The 17,751-nt window shown below is 36.0% G+C and overlaps 1 protein-coding gene across 6 annotated transcripts in view; it reads left to right on the top strand.

Annotated features, from left to right (window-relative positions):
* PARP8 (poly(ADP-ribose) polymerase family member 8) overlaps nucleotides 1-17,751 on the top strand; it is a 178,323-nt gene that overhangs the window by 135,718 nt on the left and 24,854 nt on the right. For all 6 annotated transcript variants that reach the window (XM_045079542.1, XM_045079543.1, XM_004737907.2 and 3 more), the window contains 3 exons: nucleotides 6,643-6,735; nucleotides 14,121-14,246; nucleotides 15,478-15,543. In XM_045079542.1, coding sequence (XP_044935477.1) covers nucleotides 6,643-6,735; nucleotides 14,121-14,246; nucleotides 15,478-15,543 — 285 coding nt within the window. The remainder of the gene's footprint in view (nucleotides 1-6,642; nucleotides 6,736-14,120; nucleotides 14,247-15,477; nucleotides 15,544-17,751) is intronic.

Genomic DNA, 17,751 nt, shown 5'->3' on the forward strand with positions numbered 1-17,751 from the left:
GGAAATGGAAGTCAAAGGAAGAGAAGTAAACAAAGAACTGCCTCTTGATTGTCTTAACCGGATATTTAACCTAAATCCGGCATACTCATTTTTTTTCTGTATCTCTCTTATATTTACATTGTATTATGTTTTACTGTAATTTTAATAGAAATGTATAAAATTATTGCACATAAAATTTCTTATGAAGTATTAATCACTAAACTGACTCATTGACCATTTATTCAGTGCAGATGACACATTGCAAACTGAAATAGCTCCTAGAGATGTAAAGAGGAGACATTATGTCCTAGTGAGTGATTAAATAAGTCAGATATAACTCAGGGTTCCAGAGAATTCTATATCTAATGTTCATTATGTTTGATCTCTTTCATTCAAAATTTGAAGTGTGTCTTATGTTTTTTCTCTTTTCTCTAAGCATGATTATTTATTGAATGACATAAGTTGCCCTTTACTGCTATTTCCCAGAAGTCCTAACATTTTGGTCACTACTTGTACTACTCTGTCACTTTACTCAGAGGTCTGAGTAAGCGTGTCATACTTTCTGAAACATGGGTACCTACCATGCTTACTGATTTAGAAATACCACAATGATCCACTTATCTCTTTGTTCACAAAGGTTATAAATGTCACTCCCAGGCATGAGACCTGACATGTAAAATTTTGCAAATGCATAAAACTCAAATTAACATCACAAGGATTGTTTTATAGTGTCCTGGATTTCCCATGTGGCAGTGCAGTTCGGATTATGATCAGAAAACCAAACCCAAACCCAATTAGTGGTTCTCTACATTTTGGAATCAACTAGAGTATTAAGGCAGCCAACTGTTGATGCTTTAAAATTTTGATTTTTGTCTTCATCCAGTGTTTTTGGATAACACAAAAATAAGGATTTATTGCCAGACTCACCACTGTTTTCTAAGCCTCTTCCTTCCTAGTGCCCTTGTCTTTATGTTATACTCACACTGAATACCATGATCCATGCAATTGTTTGTCTTCTTTTTTGAATCCTGCGGAAGGGCTGCTGAACTGGGTTGGAGAAAACCATGCATATGGTTGTAGGGATTAGGATCTCTATAGTTAGAAATTTATCATTGGTACTTGGCAGTCATTCTGTATGTCCCTGGCTAGTAGACTTTCCCATTTCCCAGATCAACATATGACATGAAAATTATGGACCTCATTTTCTTCTCCTGTCATGTGAAAATATCCCAGATTGCTTGCTGTGAATAGATTGATCAGGCTTGAGATTCTGGTATCTTTCTTTGAGTGTAATGCCCAATCCCACTGAGGCAAAATCAGCTGAGACACCTGAGCTGTGGACCTTAGACAGAAGTTTGTAACTAAGTTCTTATTTTTGGAATGAAATTAGCAGCGTCCAGTTAAAATTTGGTCATAAGCTTAAGGCATTCCCATGATAATTGTTGAGAAACTGAGCATATAGGTAAACCTTGATATGTCCCATTTTACTTCTTAAGAGTAAAACAGGTAGGTCTTCCTGTATTTAGGTCTGACTTGAATGTTTGAAGAATGGATGGAAAAGCACACCCTGTTCCCTCCTCAACTCTTCCTCCCATCCCCCACCTCATGCCACAGAAGTAAGATTTCCATTTTTGAAATATAGGCTAAATGATAATTATACCAAACACTTTAATTCAGAAATACGTTTTTTTTCAAACCAAGTAGAAAGAAATTGGTTTTAAGGCTCAAACAACAACTTAAGTTGTATGAGAAAATAGGAAACACTGTGTTGAAGCTTAAATGGGCATGAGCCTATATTAACTACAAATCTGCCTTGATCTCCATGGGATTCCTGTCTTTCTTTTAGCATGGTGAACTTGCCCCCGCCACCACCTACCCCGCTCCCCCCCACTCCCGCCCTGCCCTGAATGTCTGTCTTCCAAACCTTGAAAAGAACCTGAAGCATGGACTATAAAATCAGAAATACAAAGAGCTAAATAAAGGCTTGTAGGTTTTGAGTTTCTAGTAGCTATTCTTAATTATTCTTACATTTTCAACCCTAGTTTTTTAACTAGGAATTTTATTTACACTGCTCATTTCTTTTTTAACAAGAACAATTTTAACACTAAATTAAGGGTTTCAATAAGCTATGGATATGAAAATAAAAATACTATTTCATAATAAGCTTCAGTGAAAATTTTATTGAACACTTACTTTTGTGTATGCATTGGTTTAAAACTAGAAGCAGCTGTGGTTATCAAGTTACCTAGTATTGTTAATATTTAAACAGCTCTGTTTACCTCAGGGAGATTTTCTAAGCCTCTTACCTTTCTTACTTCTTGGTCTTATCAATCTGGTGCACTAGATGTCATTTTTTTATCCCTATTTTACAGATAGGAAAACTGAACCTGTGCACATGTGCTCCCATTGGAACAGTTACCACTTTTTGTCTGTTCTGTTTATTGCGCTAACATGAAAAATTTTGTTTGAATGGAAAAAGAATGGGAGAAAAGGTTTGAAAACCTCTCACCTACACCATGCTATATACAAATACATACATACTCTTGAGTTTTATCATTTCTATTTTTAGTAGGAAGCAATTTGAATTTATTGAAGACACAAACTTTCTAAAACACAGTTAGGTTCTAAAATATTCTTTAGGCTTAACCAGTTTTGAAATACATTTTCATTGCTCACATTTTAAATTGTTTTGATTCAATTTGTATTTGTCTTAGCTTTAAAACTTCTAAAATAAATCTTAGGGACATATAAAGTCATCTGTGTGTTTAAATGGTGCATAATGAATGTTACATTGCAAAAAAAATATGTATTGTCTTGTTTTTACAGTTCAAATTATAGGAACTAATTGCTTGAGGACAATAAAATAACATTAAGAATTGTTAATATTTTAGGAATTGAAACATTGTAAACTCAAAAATAAATTCATAAATGATGTATACATTTGGTTATATTGGGCATATACACTTTATATTAAATTATGTGCCGTAAAATACATCGTTACACTTATCCAGTAATATTTTTACCCAGTAAAATTTTTTAAATTTTTAATTTTTAAAAATTTTTTACCCAGTAAAAATTTTTAATATTTTCCTCAAAAATGGGTGTGTATGTTTTATTTATTTATTTATTTAGTAAGTAATCTCCACACTCAATGTGGGGCTTGAACTCACAATCTCAGTATCAAGAGTTGCATGCTCCACCAACTGAGCCAGCGAGGTGCCTCACCTATGTTCCATTTTTAATTGATGCTAGAACTTTCTGTATAAATGGTACAGTCAGAGCAGAATATGTTGGGGTTGGGGGATTAGCTAAGAGTCAGCTAACCCACAATGTAATTACTTATGTTTCATTAGGGAACAATGATTTGCTTCCTCTCTCTTTTTTTTTTTTTTAAGATTTTATTTATTTATTTGACAGAAATCACAAGTAGGCAGAGAGACAGGCAGAGAGAGGGGGGGGGGGAAGTAGGCTCTCTGCTCAGCAGAGAGCCCAGTGTGGGGCTCAATCCCAGACCCTTGGGATCATGACCTGAACTGAAGGCAGAGGCTTTAACCCACTGAGCCACCCAGTGCTCCCTTGGTTCCTCTTTCTTGAATAAGATGTTCTTTCTGTGAGCAATGAGACATCTAATCTTGATTACTTACTATGATTTGAGAACTCTGTTTTAGAGTGCTATTTTATGTTGACATTTTGAACTCAAATAAAATGTGGATAAACATGGGAGCAGGGAGGATCAAAAGTTTACAAAAACTAGTTAGTAAATGTTTATTTGAAAATGTAACTGATTTATACCTCTGATACTGTCTTGAACTTTCTAGTACAAATGAGCAATAGAGGGACACCTGTGTGGCTCGGTGGGTTAAGCGTCTGCCTTTGGCTCAGGCCCTGATCTCCGGGGATTGAGTCCCACATTGGCTTGAGCATTGGGCTCCTTTCTCAGTGGGGAGTCTGCTTCTTCCTCTCCCTCTGCTCCTCCCCACACTTCTTACATTCTCTCTCTCTATTTCTCGATCTCTCAAATAAATATATTTTTAAATGAGCAATAGATTGTTATTTTAAAAATTCACTAGTATTTACTTAGTTTGGTGTTAATATAGCATAAATTAATCACCATATTACCTCTACATTTGCTATTTTAAAAAAGGGAAGATACAATTGTAAGAATGTAATGTGTAGCTCTAATTTTTTAGTGCAGTAGCAAAAACTGCCCTTTCTTACCCTCAAAGTTTTATAGGGTATCTGACTTCCTTCTTCAAACAGTTGCAGGAAGCATATATTCCTAAAAGTCAGCCTTATACATTTCAACCAAAAAGATACAAGAAAGAAGTGTTCATAAAGTAATCAAGTCATAACTTTATCATTAGGAATGTAGGTTTATAATTTAAAGTAAAGCGTCAGGGGCACCAATAGGGCTCAGATGGTTAAGCGTCTCCCTTCAGCTCGGGTCATGATCTCTAGGTCCTGGGACCCTCTTTGGCTCCTGGCTCAGTGGGGAGACGTCCTTCCTCTCTCCCTCTGCCTCACTCCCTGCTCATGCTCTCTTTCTGTATCTCTCTGTGTCAAATGAATAAATAAGATCCTTTAAAAAAAAAAAAAAGCAATGAGTCAGTTGGCAAGTTCATATGATCAGAGACTTGAGTATAATAAGGTCTGGAAGGGAGATGAAATGGAAATACAGAAGAAAGCTTTGAAATGTTGCTCATTTGTTACCCAAGATTAAAAAAAAAAAAATAGGTCAGGGCGAAATTGGTACAGATTATTTAAAACAAAATCAGGGTGACACATGAATACCTAGGATTGGTGACAAAGTGTGTGTTAGAGATCTGTAAGAATAACTACACTATTTTTCTTCAGTCTTAGACATTTTTCCTACATTAAAATCAATATTTTATCCATCCAGTCTAGTGGAGTGTGAGATATTTTATTTCACTTCCACTTCTGTTGTTTAAAGCAACAACTTGGTACTGAAAAAGATAGTTTCTATCCTTTTAAAACATTTCCTGGAATCTGTGAATACCATGTTCATAGGTACCTACATACATATATATTTGGATGATCTCAAAGTAAGTGCAATTGATTGCCAAAGTTCAGTTGAAAAGAATGAAACCAGCTATTACTTGTATGCACTAAATAAGCTTTTTTCCTATTATTCCTTTGGGATTGAAGGATTTTATTTAAAAAAAATGTATGGTTATTAGACAAGAGTAGTATTGAAAAAAAAACAACCTTTTGTTTCTGTGTCCCCGTTTACTTGCTCAGTGAACATTGTTGGGTGGCTGGTACATGAATAAATTCCTAGGGTCCTTCATGATTTCTATGGTTTATCTTCTCCCCGGATTCTTTGTGTATACAGGTCCACTATACACCAGTATAATGTTTGGCACTATGGTAAATGGACAATGAATGATTGCTATTATTATTTCAGACCATATTGTGCTCCCAGAAAGTAAACAAAAGATTAACAGCCAATGTCCTTGGGGAAAACTGAGGTTGAAACGTACATGCACATAGATGAACCCACACAAAAAATAGAAGATTAAAAACAGGTTAAACACTTAAGGAAAAATAAGTCGCAGAAATTGAACAGTCTGCTCTAAGTAGAGCCATCTATATATAGCACTCTCTGTATAGCTTGAGTCTGGATGAAGAGTTTTCTCCAGTTAATTTCCTCTCATAGGTAGTTTTACCTGATGTTTCTGAAATGTAATCAAACTGCCCTTTTAAAGTGGATAAAAGAAAGGTATCAATTGATTTTTTTTCTAAAATTCTCTTTGGGGAACATCAACCAGAAGTGTTTGTGATTGGTCATGCTTATGTCAACAAAGCCACCATATGGGCCTATTCCAAACATAAAAGATGGACCGAAAAGGACTGTACTTCCAACTGGTTAAGCGCTCGACCAAGTCGTTCTCAGAAATGAGTGAGCAGAGGAGCAGTGGCACTAACAAAAGCCTTTTGTCTGCTAGGCAGTGGCACCATGGATTGTATCGTGTTAGGCTTCATCAGCTACCTAATGCAATGTAACTCTGGAGATAAGATAAATCAAACAGACGACACTATATTAGATTTGAAAGATGAGAAGTCTTCCAAAGCAATTGCAGAGTGTATATTTCAGTGCTGTCGACTTCAGGAGGTTATTGAGTCAAAAGTCTTTGCAACAAAACCAATATTTCAAGAACTGGGTAGCAAGTAAGCAGAGTCATGCTTATTTCTTCCAAAGAAAATTACCTAGGAAAGAGTGGAATCTTCTTTGTATATTTGTTTTACACAGCTGTTAGGTTTAACTTTTTTTTTAGCTTACCACCAGCTTAGGTGTCTGCTTTTTCCTTTTCTTTTTTTTAATACATCTCAGGTACAAAAATGAATGAAGTAGAAGAGATGATTTTTCCATCTGTTGCTAAAAGATTCTACGTGCAAGTGCCTACAACTATTTGAAATGGATTTCTTATATTTATTACTCCATATCACTAGATGATTATTTACCAATTGTTACCCAAATTTAGGAATTTAACTTTCGTTAATTAAGGTCCTGTGATTCCTTTCCTTTTAATACTCTGAAACTTTGCATTTTTTTTAAATACTTAATGGAATGTCATAAAATTACCTTAAGAGCTGGGAAACGGAAAAAAACAGTATTGTAACTCATTGCCCTTTCTTTTGTAGCCCACTGTGTGTGAGCGAGAACTGTGTGTGTTTGCTTTTCAAACCCTGGGAGTAATGAATGAAGCTGCTGATGAAATAGCTACAGGAGCTCAGGTAGGAACACACAGTGCTAATTAGTCCTGATTTTGATCTGAAAACTTTATTCTGATCCACTAGTTACCTTCAGTGTGCTCTTCTTTCTTCTTTTGGATACATTTTTGATACTTTCATGGTAGATTAAAAAGACTGGCATTTGATTTTTTTTTTTTTTTTTTTTTAACTAGAAACTGAATCTTGCTATCTGTATCTAGTGAGTGTTTTGTCATTTGGCAATTGCAGAGGGAAGAAATAAGCTAACTTTCTTGTGTTTGAAAAATAACTATGATTCTGTCATGGCAAAGTTGAAATATTGAAACCCTTGCCACATGCATTATGTAAAATTTATTTGTAAAGTTATAGTGCCATAAAATGGAAGCCAATTTATTTTTAAAACGTAGGTGAAAAGATAAAGGGCAGAACATATAAGAAAAAGCATCCAATTTTACAATAGCAGTGTGTATGACATAGGAAGAAAATTATAAAAACAAATGAAACAACTTGGGAGTAAGAAGCATTCCATGTTTCTGGAAGGAAAAAAAATAAATTCTGAAGATGCCAGAATTTACTTGATGAATCATGAATTCCAACAAAATTTCAATTGATTTTTAAAAATTTATTTATGCAGGCTAAGTTCCTCATAAACCTATGAAAATAGATTTACAGATAATATAGATAAGATAGATTAATAGAAAAATATCAGAGAAAATTTTAAAAAAATGAGTGTTAATTAAGGGAGGCTAGACCAACCATATACAGAAACATGCAGTTCTCTATTTTATAAAAAATGTAGTATTGGAAAGAATAGGATGGCAAATAATCTCCAAAAGAGATCGTTATAAATATACTTACCGTATTTTAAAGGAAGTATCACATCAAATACTAAAATTAAAATGTTTTAGTAAGTGAGGTGGGAACAAATGACTTCTAACATGGGGGACAAAACCCCCATGTTTGTAAAAACAAATTTGTAAAAACAAATTCCTAATAGCTGAAAGAAGAGTTTTGTTTAAAAATACTACATACAAACTAGAAGAGAGTAATACTAAGCATGCACAATGTGGATAGTGCCTCAGGTTTGTGCATTTATGCAGCATCAAGAAATCGTAAAGAATACCTACAGATTTGAGTCCATCCATACTTTGTTTTTTACTTGAAAAAATAGTGAACAATAAGAGCTACCTTTGAGAAAATTTGTCTTGCCTCAACATAATTGTATGAAAGCACATAAAACTTGGAAAAAGAAACATGAAGACCATAACAGATTAATAGAGGAAATGAACACACAATTCACAAATATAGTTAGTAAAGAAACGTAAGAAAATATTCAGCTTTACTGAAATCAGCAAGAAGCTAAATGTGAAGAGAATTACCAATCTGTCACTTACAAAATTTGCAAGATGGGTGGGGGAAAATGATCATATAACAGACATTCATTCAACAGGTATCAAATACCTACTATTAACAGGCATTAGTCCAGATGGAAGTAAAGCAATTACTATGGAATAGCACAGGCCTTGTAGATTTACACACGTCCTGTTAACCTAATTGTTTCACCCATTAACTAAATGGAGGTACATCCACTTGAACTATTAAGGAAAACAATTGTGATATAATGAATTATAAATGAACAAGAATGCCAACAGTATGGCATTGATCGTATGTAATGTGGATAAGAAGGTCCCATGATTAAATTTCAAAAATATGGCTCGATATCACTTCTACAGCCAACATGCTCATATTTGCATATTAAAGACTCTCAGAATCCCTGAAACTAAGAAAATAAGTAGCCAGTACTTAGAGGATTTCTCCAATGTGTCTGACCATTGGTGGGTCCTTTTTCTTTTTTTTTATTTCTTTTTTTTTTAAAAGATTTTATTTATTTGACAGACAGAGATCACAAGTAGGCAGAGAGGCAGGCAGAAAGAGAGGGGGGAAGCAGGCTCACCGCTGAGCAGAGGGCCCGATGCGGGGCTCGATCCCAGGACCCTGAGATCATGACCTGAGCCGAAGGCAGAGGCTTAACCCACTGAGCCACCCAGGCGCCCCTCATTTTTTTTTTTTTAATGTGAAAGTTTTTCTCATCATTTGGAACTAATATTGCTCAAAAAGAAAAAAAAAGAGATACTTTAATCTATGCTGTTTATAGATAGCTGAAATGCTCACTTTGGTAGCACAAATACTAAAATACAGGTATATAAAGATGATTAAGCTTCACACAGCTGTGTGTGTGTGTGCTTATGAATATACATACATGTACATACATGAATAGGTATGTGGGTATATATGTATAATATATAAAATATGTATTTTAAATATTTTATATATTTCACATATTTGCATATAAACATATATTTATGTATATAAAATTCTTCAAGTGGTAAAGTTAACATTTGTGCATTTTAGTGTAAATTGTCCCTCAGACGATGTGAGAAGGGAAGGAATCAGAACCTGGAACTAAGAAATAATTAATTAGAAGGAAAATTAGCATCATGCCACCATAGGCTAGGTTGATAGACTATTAGGTGCTTTTTTCCCCCCTCTTTTCTAGCTACCTCAAAAAATTATGGTTGTTAAAGAGAACTTCATTTTGGATTTTGTAATGATAGTTACAAAATACAATTACTCGATCATATCAATTTCGTGATTCTACTCTGAAGTGGAATTTTTTTTACTACTTGAAAGCAAGTACACAATATTCTGGTTGTAATTCTAAAGATTACGTAGAAACTGATTCTCTTTCTTTAAAAAAATTTTTTAAAAGATTTTTATTTGACAGAGATCGCAAGTAGGCAGAGAGGCAGACAGAGAGAGAGAGAAGAGAAAGCAGACTCCCCAGTGAGCAGAGAGTCTGGTGCGGGGCTCAATCCCAGGACCCTGGGATCGTCACCTGAGCTGAAGGCAGAGGCTTTAACCCGCTGAGCCATCCAGGCACCCCCTGATTCCCGTTCTAGAAAGAAAGAAACTATATCTCAGTAGTCCTAGTGCATCAGTTGACTCCTGTATTTTCAGTGGTTCTCTTGAGTTTGCAAGAACATCCCTTAGAGGGACATGGCAGGAGGCTGGACTGGAATGAGAGTGTCTAAGCAGCCAGGATTCCAGGCCCCCATATACTGTTTCAACCAAAAACAGCTCCATTTTATTTCTTTATGTTCAGCTTTCTTACAAGATTTTATTTTATTTTTTTTTTTAAAAAAAGGAATCAATATTGAAATGTTTGAAAGCCATTGATCTTCGATTTTAAATTCACTTCTTTTCCAGAATACATTATGTATCTGTAGGCTACTCCTTTCTTACTTATCTGGACTTGAACTTTCTCATCTACAAGTGCTCTAAGGTCTTCCTTACCTGCAGGGAAGGGTGGAGAGTCTTGCTCTATCAGATGGGTTGTATACAATGGCCTTTGAAAGCATGTGATTCTGTAAACCCACAGAACTTTTGTCACTCATCAGATGGCCTAATTCCCATTGTTTGAATTCTGTATTTCTCTATCCTAAGTATCTTAGCGTCTGGATTGTCCCTTCAATTATATTATTCAGTGTAAGAAGAAAGAGGTCTGTAACTTGCTGTCTGTAGCACTCACCATTATGTGCTAGGAGCCCATTAAGAATCTTTCAAATTTTGGGGCACTTGGGTGGCTAATTCAGTTAAGCATCCAGCTCCTGATTGTAGCTTAGGTCTTGATCTCAGGGTCCTGAGTTCAAGCCCCATGTTGGGCTCTATTCTGGGCGTGGGTGCCTACATAAAAACAAAAAATCATTTTAAATGCTGGAAGAGGGGAAATACATGATTCGGAATAAAGAAATTACAGTCGTTTGTTACGTTTCATTTTTTAAAGTAGACATTTTACTCCATGGAAAAATTAACATGCAAATGAATATAAATCCAAACAGTGTAATACAGACCTTTTCTTGTTCAAAAATTCTAACTGCTAACTTTTGTAACAGATAAAGCATAAAATTATAGTGGCTTAATGATAGACTTTTTTATTTCTTCCTCCCACAACTATCCAGTTAGAATGCTTGTTGGGCAGCTTTCTGCGTGATGATTGAGTTAACTGAACCGTTTCCTTTGTGTGGCTCTGCTGTCTTTAAGTATATGGCATACAGTAGAGGCAGAGATACACATGGAGAAGGTGCACTCGTTCCACCCTTCTCCACTGTCTATCCAATTCCATTGCTTAAAACTAGTCACGTAGCTTTACGTAGACAAAAGGGGTGGAAATGTCACATGCCAAGCAGCTGCCTCCTGTCAAGAGCTCTATACCTAGGAAACAAGGAGCAGAAGGCTTTGGTGGACAGCATGAGATTCTGCTATGGTAATTACGCTGTTTCTTTCAAGTTGTCTTAGAACATATATGAGCAGGAATATTCTGATTAAATTTCCTACCTCCTATATCCACTATTTCATTAAGGACTCCCAACGGTGAAATTATTAGCAGAAGAATTCATATAATTTTTGGTAGTTTGATGCTTCTGGGACAGGGTGTTTAATATTTGATTGAAAGGTATACATTGCTCAGGTTATTACTGTTCTGTCTGTTTGTATCATTACTCTTGTGATTTAAAAAAAAAAAAAACCCGTAACCTAAAATTGACTATCTTAACCATTTTTTAAGCATACAGTTTAGCAGTTAAGTGTCTTCAACTTGTCATGAAACAGATTTCCATGACTTTTTTATCCTGCAGAACTAGAACTCTGTACCCATTAAACAACTCCTTATATAGCCCCCTTCCTCCTGCCTGGTAATCACCATTCTACTTTTTTTTTCTATGAATTTGACTACTTTAAATATACTTCATAAGTGAAATCTGACATTGTTTGTCTTTTTGTGGTTTATTTTATACTGTTTTATTTCACTTAGCATAATGTCCTCAAGGTTCATTGATATTGTAGCCTATAACAGAATTTTCCTTTTTCAGGCTGAATAATTTTTCCTGTATATATATGCCACATTTTCTTTACCCATTCAACTGTCAGTGGACATTTTGTTTGCCTCCATCTCTTGGCTATTGTGAATAATGCTGCTGTGAACATGGGTATGCAAATAGGTCTTTAACATCCTTCTTTGAATTATTTTGGTTATATATCCAAAAGTGGGATTGTCACTTCTAGCAGGATCATATGGAAATTCTATTATTAACTTCTTGAGGGGCTTCTGTACTGTTTTTATAGCAGCTGCTGCAATTTATAATGCCATCAGCAGTGCACAAATTCTCCAATTTCTTCATGTGTTCAGCACTTGTTTTTTCTGGTTTTGGGTTTTGGTTTTTGGTTTTTGATAGTAGCCATCCTAATGGTTATGAGGTGATATCTCTTTATGGTTTTGATTTTGATTTCTCTGATGTTTAATAATGTTGAGCATCTTCTCATGTGCTGTTGGCTATCTAGATGTCTTCTTTAATGAATTGTCTATCTGAGTTTTTTGCCATTTTTAAATCAAATTATTTGATTTCTTCTTGAGTTGTAGGAACTCTTTATATATTCTGGATATTAACCCCCTTTCAGATATCTGATTCACAGATATTTTCTCCCATCCCATGCCATTTCACTCTGTTGATTATGTCCTTTGATGCACCAAAGTTTTAAGTTTGAGGTAGTCCCATTTGTCTATTTTAGCTTTTATTGTTTGTGCTTTGGTGTCAAGCCAAGAAATCATTGCCAAGTCCAATGTCATGAAGTTTTTCCTCGTGTTTTCTTGTAGGAGTTTTATAGTTTAAGGTCTTATGTTTAGGTCTTTATTGCATTTGGAGTTAATTTTTGTGTATGGTGTAAGATAAAACTTCATTTTTTTTTTCATATTGATATCTAGTTTTGCCACCCATTTGTAGAAAAACTGTTCTTTTCCATTGGGTGGTTTTAGTACCCTTGTGAAAGGTAATTTGACCCTTTATTAAAGCAAAGGGCATGCACTTTTTTAACACTGTAGTTGCATACCGTGACTTGTAATTCTTAAAAATTTTTATAGGATAGTACCAATTCCCTCCCAACTGCCAGTATGTCAGAAAGGGCTATTTTATTTTACTGATTATTCTTTTTCAGATGTTTTTATTTGGATCTTTCTTTATTGAGAGACCAGATAATGCCAAAAACAATTTGTGTCTAGGTTTAAATGCATCTCTCTGGAGTAGAGGGACTGTGAGTGTGGATTCAGAAGACAAAAAGGATTTTATTATGTCTTTATTATATCTATTGCTGAAACCGGATATATACAGACACACACATATAAGTGGAATAATGTGTTGGAAACATATTGGCTCTTTCAGTTCTACCATTTTCTGAGTGAGTCTTGTGGGGTGTATGTCTGTGTACTTGGGAAGGGTTCCTTATAGATCATATACCCGATGGCTTGAGTTTTGCTGATTATTTTAGGTCACTGGAAATTTTGGATGCTGTGATTGGGTAGATGTGTTTTGTGAGTATATATACAACATAGTGAGCCCTACAGCCATTAGGTCACAGTGCCCCTCCCATGAACCACAAGAATCAAAAATTATTTTACTCTTACTCTACTCTTTTTAAATGCCTCTCTAAAAACTTTCTAGAAATATTTTCCTTTCTTTATGATGTCTTCTATCTTCACACTGTTGATGTTTCTGTCCAGGTGCCCTCTCTCCATTTAGACAGTGTCTGTTTTCTCAGTTGACTTGCCAGAGCAGATTTTGGGAAATGGAGAGGGGGCTCTACTCCTGTTAAATGGCACTGCCTCTTAGTAAATTGTGTTAAGAGGTCACAGAAGAACACAGGAATAAAACCATCTTATTTAGAGTACCAAAGTTCATGGATGGCAGAGAAGGTCTCTGAGGCAGAGAGCAGGAAGAAGTAAGGTGATGTCAGGAGTTGTACTGTTCTTGGAGTGCATCAGACTCATTTCCTGAATTTGCTTTCCATCACCTGGAATAGTTTCTCCCAGAGCTCTATCTCCCTTTCTGTCTTCACTCTGGACTCTGTTGAAATATCACCACCTTCCTAGGCACTCTGAAACCCCCTATTGCCTTAGTCTCTACTGCCTGCTTAATTTTCACAGTATTCAGCACTACCAGAAATGTATTTGAGCATATGCTTAACTGATTATTTTGTTATGCATCTTCTCCATTAGAATGTAAATCCATTGAGAGAGAGGACCTGTCTTTCTTGTGCATGTCTGCTATAGAGCCTAGAGCAGTGTGAGAGGACAGTAGGAGTTCATGACAAAGAGATCCGAAGACATAACTGGAAGTAATACATGTTAGTTATTTCAAGTTAATGGTCAAGTTTGGTCAACTGTGGTCTGAAGCTGTAAATTACAGATCTGAGAAGTTGATAGCAGTTTTGAGACTTAGGTGACCATGACAGGCAGAAGAAATGGCAAAGCACGAGCTGAATCTCGAAAGATGCTAACTGTCTCATGTGTGTGTTTCAAGGTGGTAGATCTGCTGGTATCCATGTGTAGGTCTGCGTTGGAATCTCCTAGAAAAGTTGTCATTTTCGAGCCATATCCTTCTGTGGTGGATCCTAACGATCCTCAGATGCTGGCCTTCAACCCCAGGGTGAGTAGTGCTTCTCATATACCCATCCTGGCCCCTGTAACAGCAGCTGAGGTTTTAGTCCTGCTAGTTTCCCCCTTTCTGTCTAACCCCCTCCCTCATCAGGCCTACCCTTAACCCGCTGTGGACCCTATCCATTTAGTAAATACAGTTCCTTTCCCACAAACTTGATTAACTGCCTCCAGTCTTTCCCATATCCTGTTACTTCCCTTGTCCTTTCATCTTTTAAAATCACTTTCAGAACTTCATCTTTATGAAGCTACACCCATTTCTTCCTCTCAAATTACAATCTTTACACATCCCATCTGCGTGAAAGGAAGGAAAATAGCAGTAATAACCTCATTAAATATTTTTGAGAGTCTAGCTTAATGTAACCTCACTGTAATTTTTAAGGGTTGTAGGTAAAAGGACCGATTTTTGCTTTCTTTTGTATTTTTACTTAATCATCCCTTGCCTTCTCCCCACTCCCCTTCCTCCCCAGTTACCTGAAGGTTAGTGAAAGTTTAGTCCATGTTGTTGATCAACTGGCATTTCTTGAGAAAACAATTTTATAAACATTCGTGGAGATGAGGCAGAATCCTTCTGAAATAGCAAAATTCTCAAATTACATGAAAGCTAAAATTGCCTTAGTTTCTATTACTACCCATCTTGAAATCATTCTGTGGAAACAATGGCTATATAAAATGTCTTTGGAAAAGCTTTCCTTCTGTCATAAGTGGCAGGAGTACACAGAGTTAGAGTATACTTAAAGATGAATTATCAGTTAAGTGTGTGGTGTCATTTATACACTTATTAGTCATATTCTTTTGGTAACAATCTTTCAATCAAAAGAAAATAAAAACAAAATGATATTATGAGACTTAAAGTGGATTTTTATATTTTAGAAGGATTCTGTTCTTACTTTATTCATCATGGCTTAATTTTTTTGGTGAGACAAAGAATCAAGAGCCCAATATCTTGTTTATATTTGTAGTTTTCCCCCTGTAGGCTAAACATGATTTTATGTATTTATATTAGGATTGGGATTGCGATGTTCTTCTTTCTTCCTTCTATCTCAGTTATGTATCCTACATCCTAGAATCATCTTATTAAAGCCTTTCCTTTTTTGTGCACAGCACAGTCTTTCAAATCAACTCTGAAGGAAAATCCACGTACAGAAATAATGTGTTTCTCTAGTAACATGTAGACTTGCAAAGGCTTATAGTGAATACTTTTTTTTTTCCCACTCAAACAGAAGAAGAACTATGATCGAGTAATGAAAGCACTGGATAGCATAACTTCCATTAGAGAAATGACACAAGTAAGTGTATCATCTTGTGGTTTTGTACAGGTTAGTTTTGCTTGAGTAAAATCATATTTTAAAAATGTCTGAGGGTACTGGCTGTGTAGTGAAATGTAGATTTTTCTATTAGATGGGAGTATAATTTAAAAACTTTAAAAATTAAAAGTGTGTCGTACTAGGAGGTTTTAATTAAATTACATCGTTGTATTGGTGGGCTACCACTGTGACTTTTGGAGGGTAATTGCATGATTATATTCCTAATGTTCTCTGCGACAGTTGGAGTATATGGAGGTATGTTGGACTATCTTAAAGCAAGGGTTAAATCTGGTACCATCTTCCTAGACTGCTCATTTTAATTAATGGTAGTACTTTTAACACATTATTTTAATGTCAAAATAAAAACAGATATTCTATCAAATGTAAATTGTGCATAAATATTTTAAATAGAACATAGAATCTCAAAACAACTTTGGAGGACACAAGCCTCCCCGAGAGTATGAGTTTATATTTTTAGCCATTTGGGGAGGCTTGGTGATGTTTGCTGAGCATGGATGGCAGTTTATTATGAAAGTCTAACATACCACTGGGCTGTAGTCCAGCTCTTCGAAAAGCACATGCTATTGAATTTCTGAGGCTTTTCCACTGCCAAAAATTTGGAGAGAGACTAAAAACTCATCAATGATAAATAGAAATTAATAATCTGTAATTGACAACAACACACATTATGGATTTGGTTTGCATATGGGGGTTCCAAGGCTTGCACTACGCTACAGACCCTGGAGGCTTATCCTATTACCCTGGGTCATTTCTGTCTTTGGGGAGAGAGTATTGGACTCCTTCAGTCTTGAGGCCTGCAAAGCTTCACTGCCACTCCTCCCTTTACCTCCGCCATCGCCACTGCTGTATTTGAAATGTGCTCCCAGAGTACGTTTTTACATTTCCAAATTTGAGTTTTGAGTCTTTGGATAGTTATTTATTCAGGTGGTCAAATATTCATCCGTTTGTCCAACAAATAGTGTGTGTCAGACAATGGTAAACAAAGAGATCCTTAATTTACAAGTTAGATCATTTGCTTAAAAACCATCATCCTGGCTCGTTGTTTTTCTATGCCCATACTTTTCTGTATTACCTGAATTCCTTCTCAAACAAATATTATTATTTGTATAAGGAAGAGAAAACAATGAAATACATTTCCACTTAAGGGGGAAAACGAACCTATTGGCTTGTACAAAGTTAAATAAACATTTTTTAGTCACCAAAGACTTCGGTGGTACTAGGGTGTTTATTATACTATACCCTAGACCCAGATCATTCTCGGATAAAAATAGCTACGAAATTCTGACTCTGGGATCAGCTCTCTGCCAAAATTTTCTTCCTTTATTCTGGGTCATGTGTAAGCTATTTTAATAGAAGGCAGTGCAGACAGTTGAGTGTCAACCTAGGAAGTCAGAGGCGGCGGGTGTTGTATAATTTGCTCATCAGTGATGCGGTCTGTGACCTTGGGCAAGTTGCTTAATTGCTTGATACTTAGCTTCTTCACTATCAAGGTGGTAAATAGTAACACTGCACCTCCTTCCAGTCTGCACTCCATAGGGATGCTGTCAGGTTCTATTGCATCAAATCCTTTATACCTCTCCAAGTAAATATAACATTATACTGTCCTATTTTCTAGAAGGTACTGCCCTGTGGTAGTGGTAAATTGTCACAGACAGATCGCCTTTTGTTTTATGAAAAAGTAAATTGTCTGGGTAAATTCCACTAAATACTTTGAAAAAAAAAAGAGGGGGGACTCTTCTTATGTAAATTTCATCTAGTTTTCTCATGTAAAGCTCTGCACCTAAGTCAGTACCTTCAGATATGAGCTGGAGTAGTAGCTCTCACAAGTTTTGCTTTAATGCTAGTTCAAAGTTAAAAACCCTCATCATCAGAAAGAGACCGCACCTAACACTTGCTGAAGGTGGGGGGAGAGATTTAATTGAAGGACTGCCCTGGGGGAGAGTGAGTGAGGTCACCTCCAAGGAAGACAAAAGTGATGGAGGTTTTTAAAGGGAGAGCAGAGACGGAACAGAAGGGGGCTCCAGAGAAGTAAAAATAAGGGGAATGGGGAAGCAGAAAATTACAGAAGAGGGATGAGTAGAGAATTAGGAAGGTTAGCGGTGTGGGTGGGTACAAGGGAGGTAACTTTTGTTGTTGGGCAGCATCGCTTTTGCTGGAGCAGAAACTCAG

Source organism: Mustela putorius, unplaced genomic scaffold, assembly GCF_011764305.1.
Source record: "Mustela putorius furo isolate JIRA1106 unplaced genomic scaffold, ASM1176430v1.1 tig00000407_pilon_pilon_pilon, whole genome shotgun sequence".
NCBI lineage: Eukaryota > Metazoa > Chordata > Mammalia > Carnivora > Mustelidae > Mustela > Mustela putorius.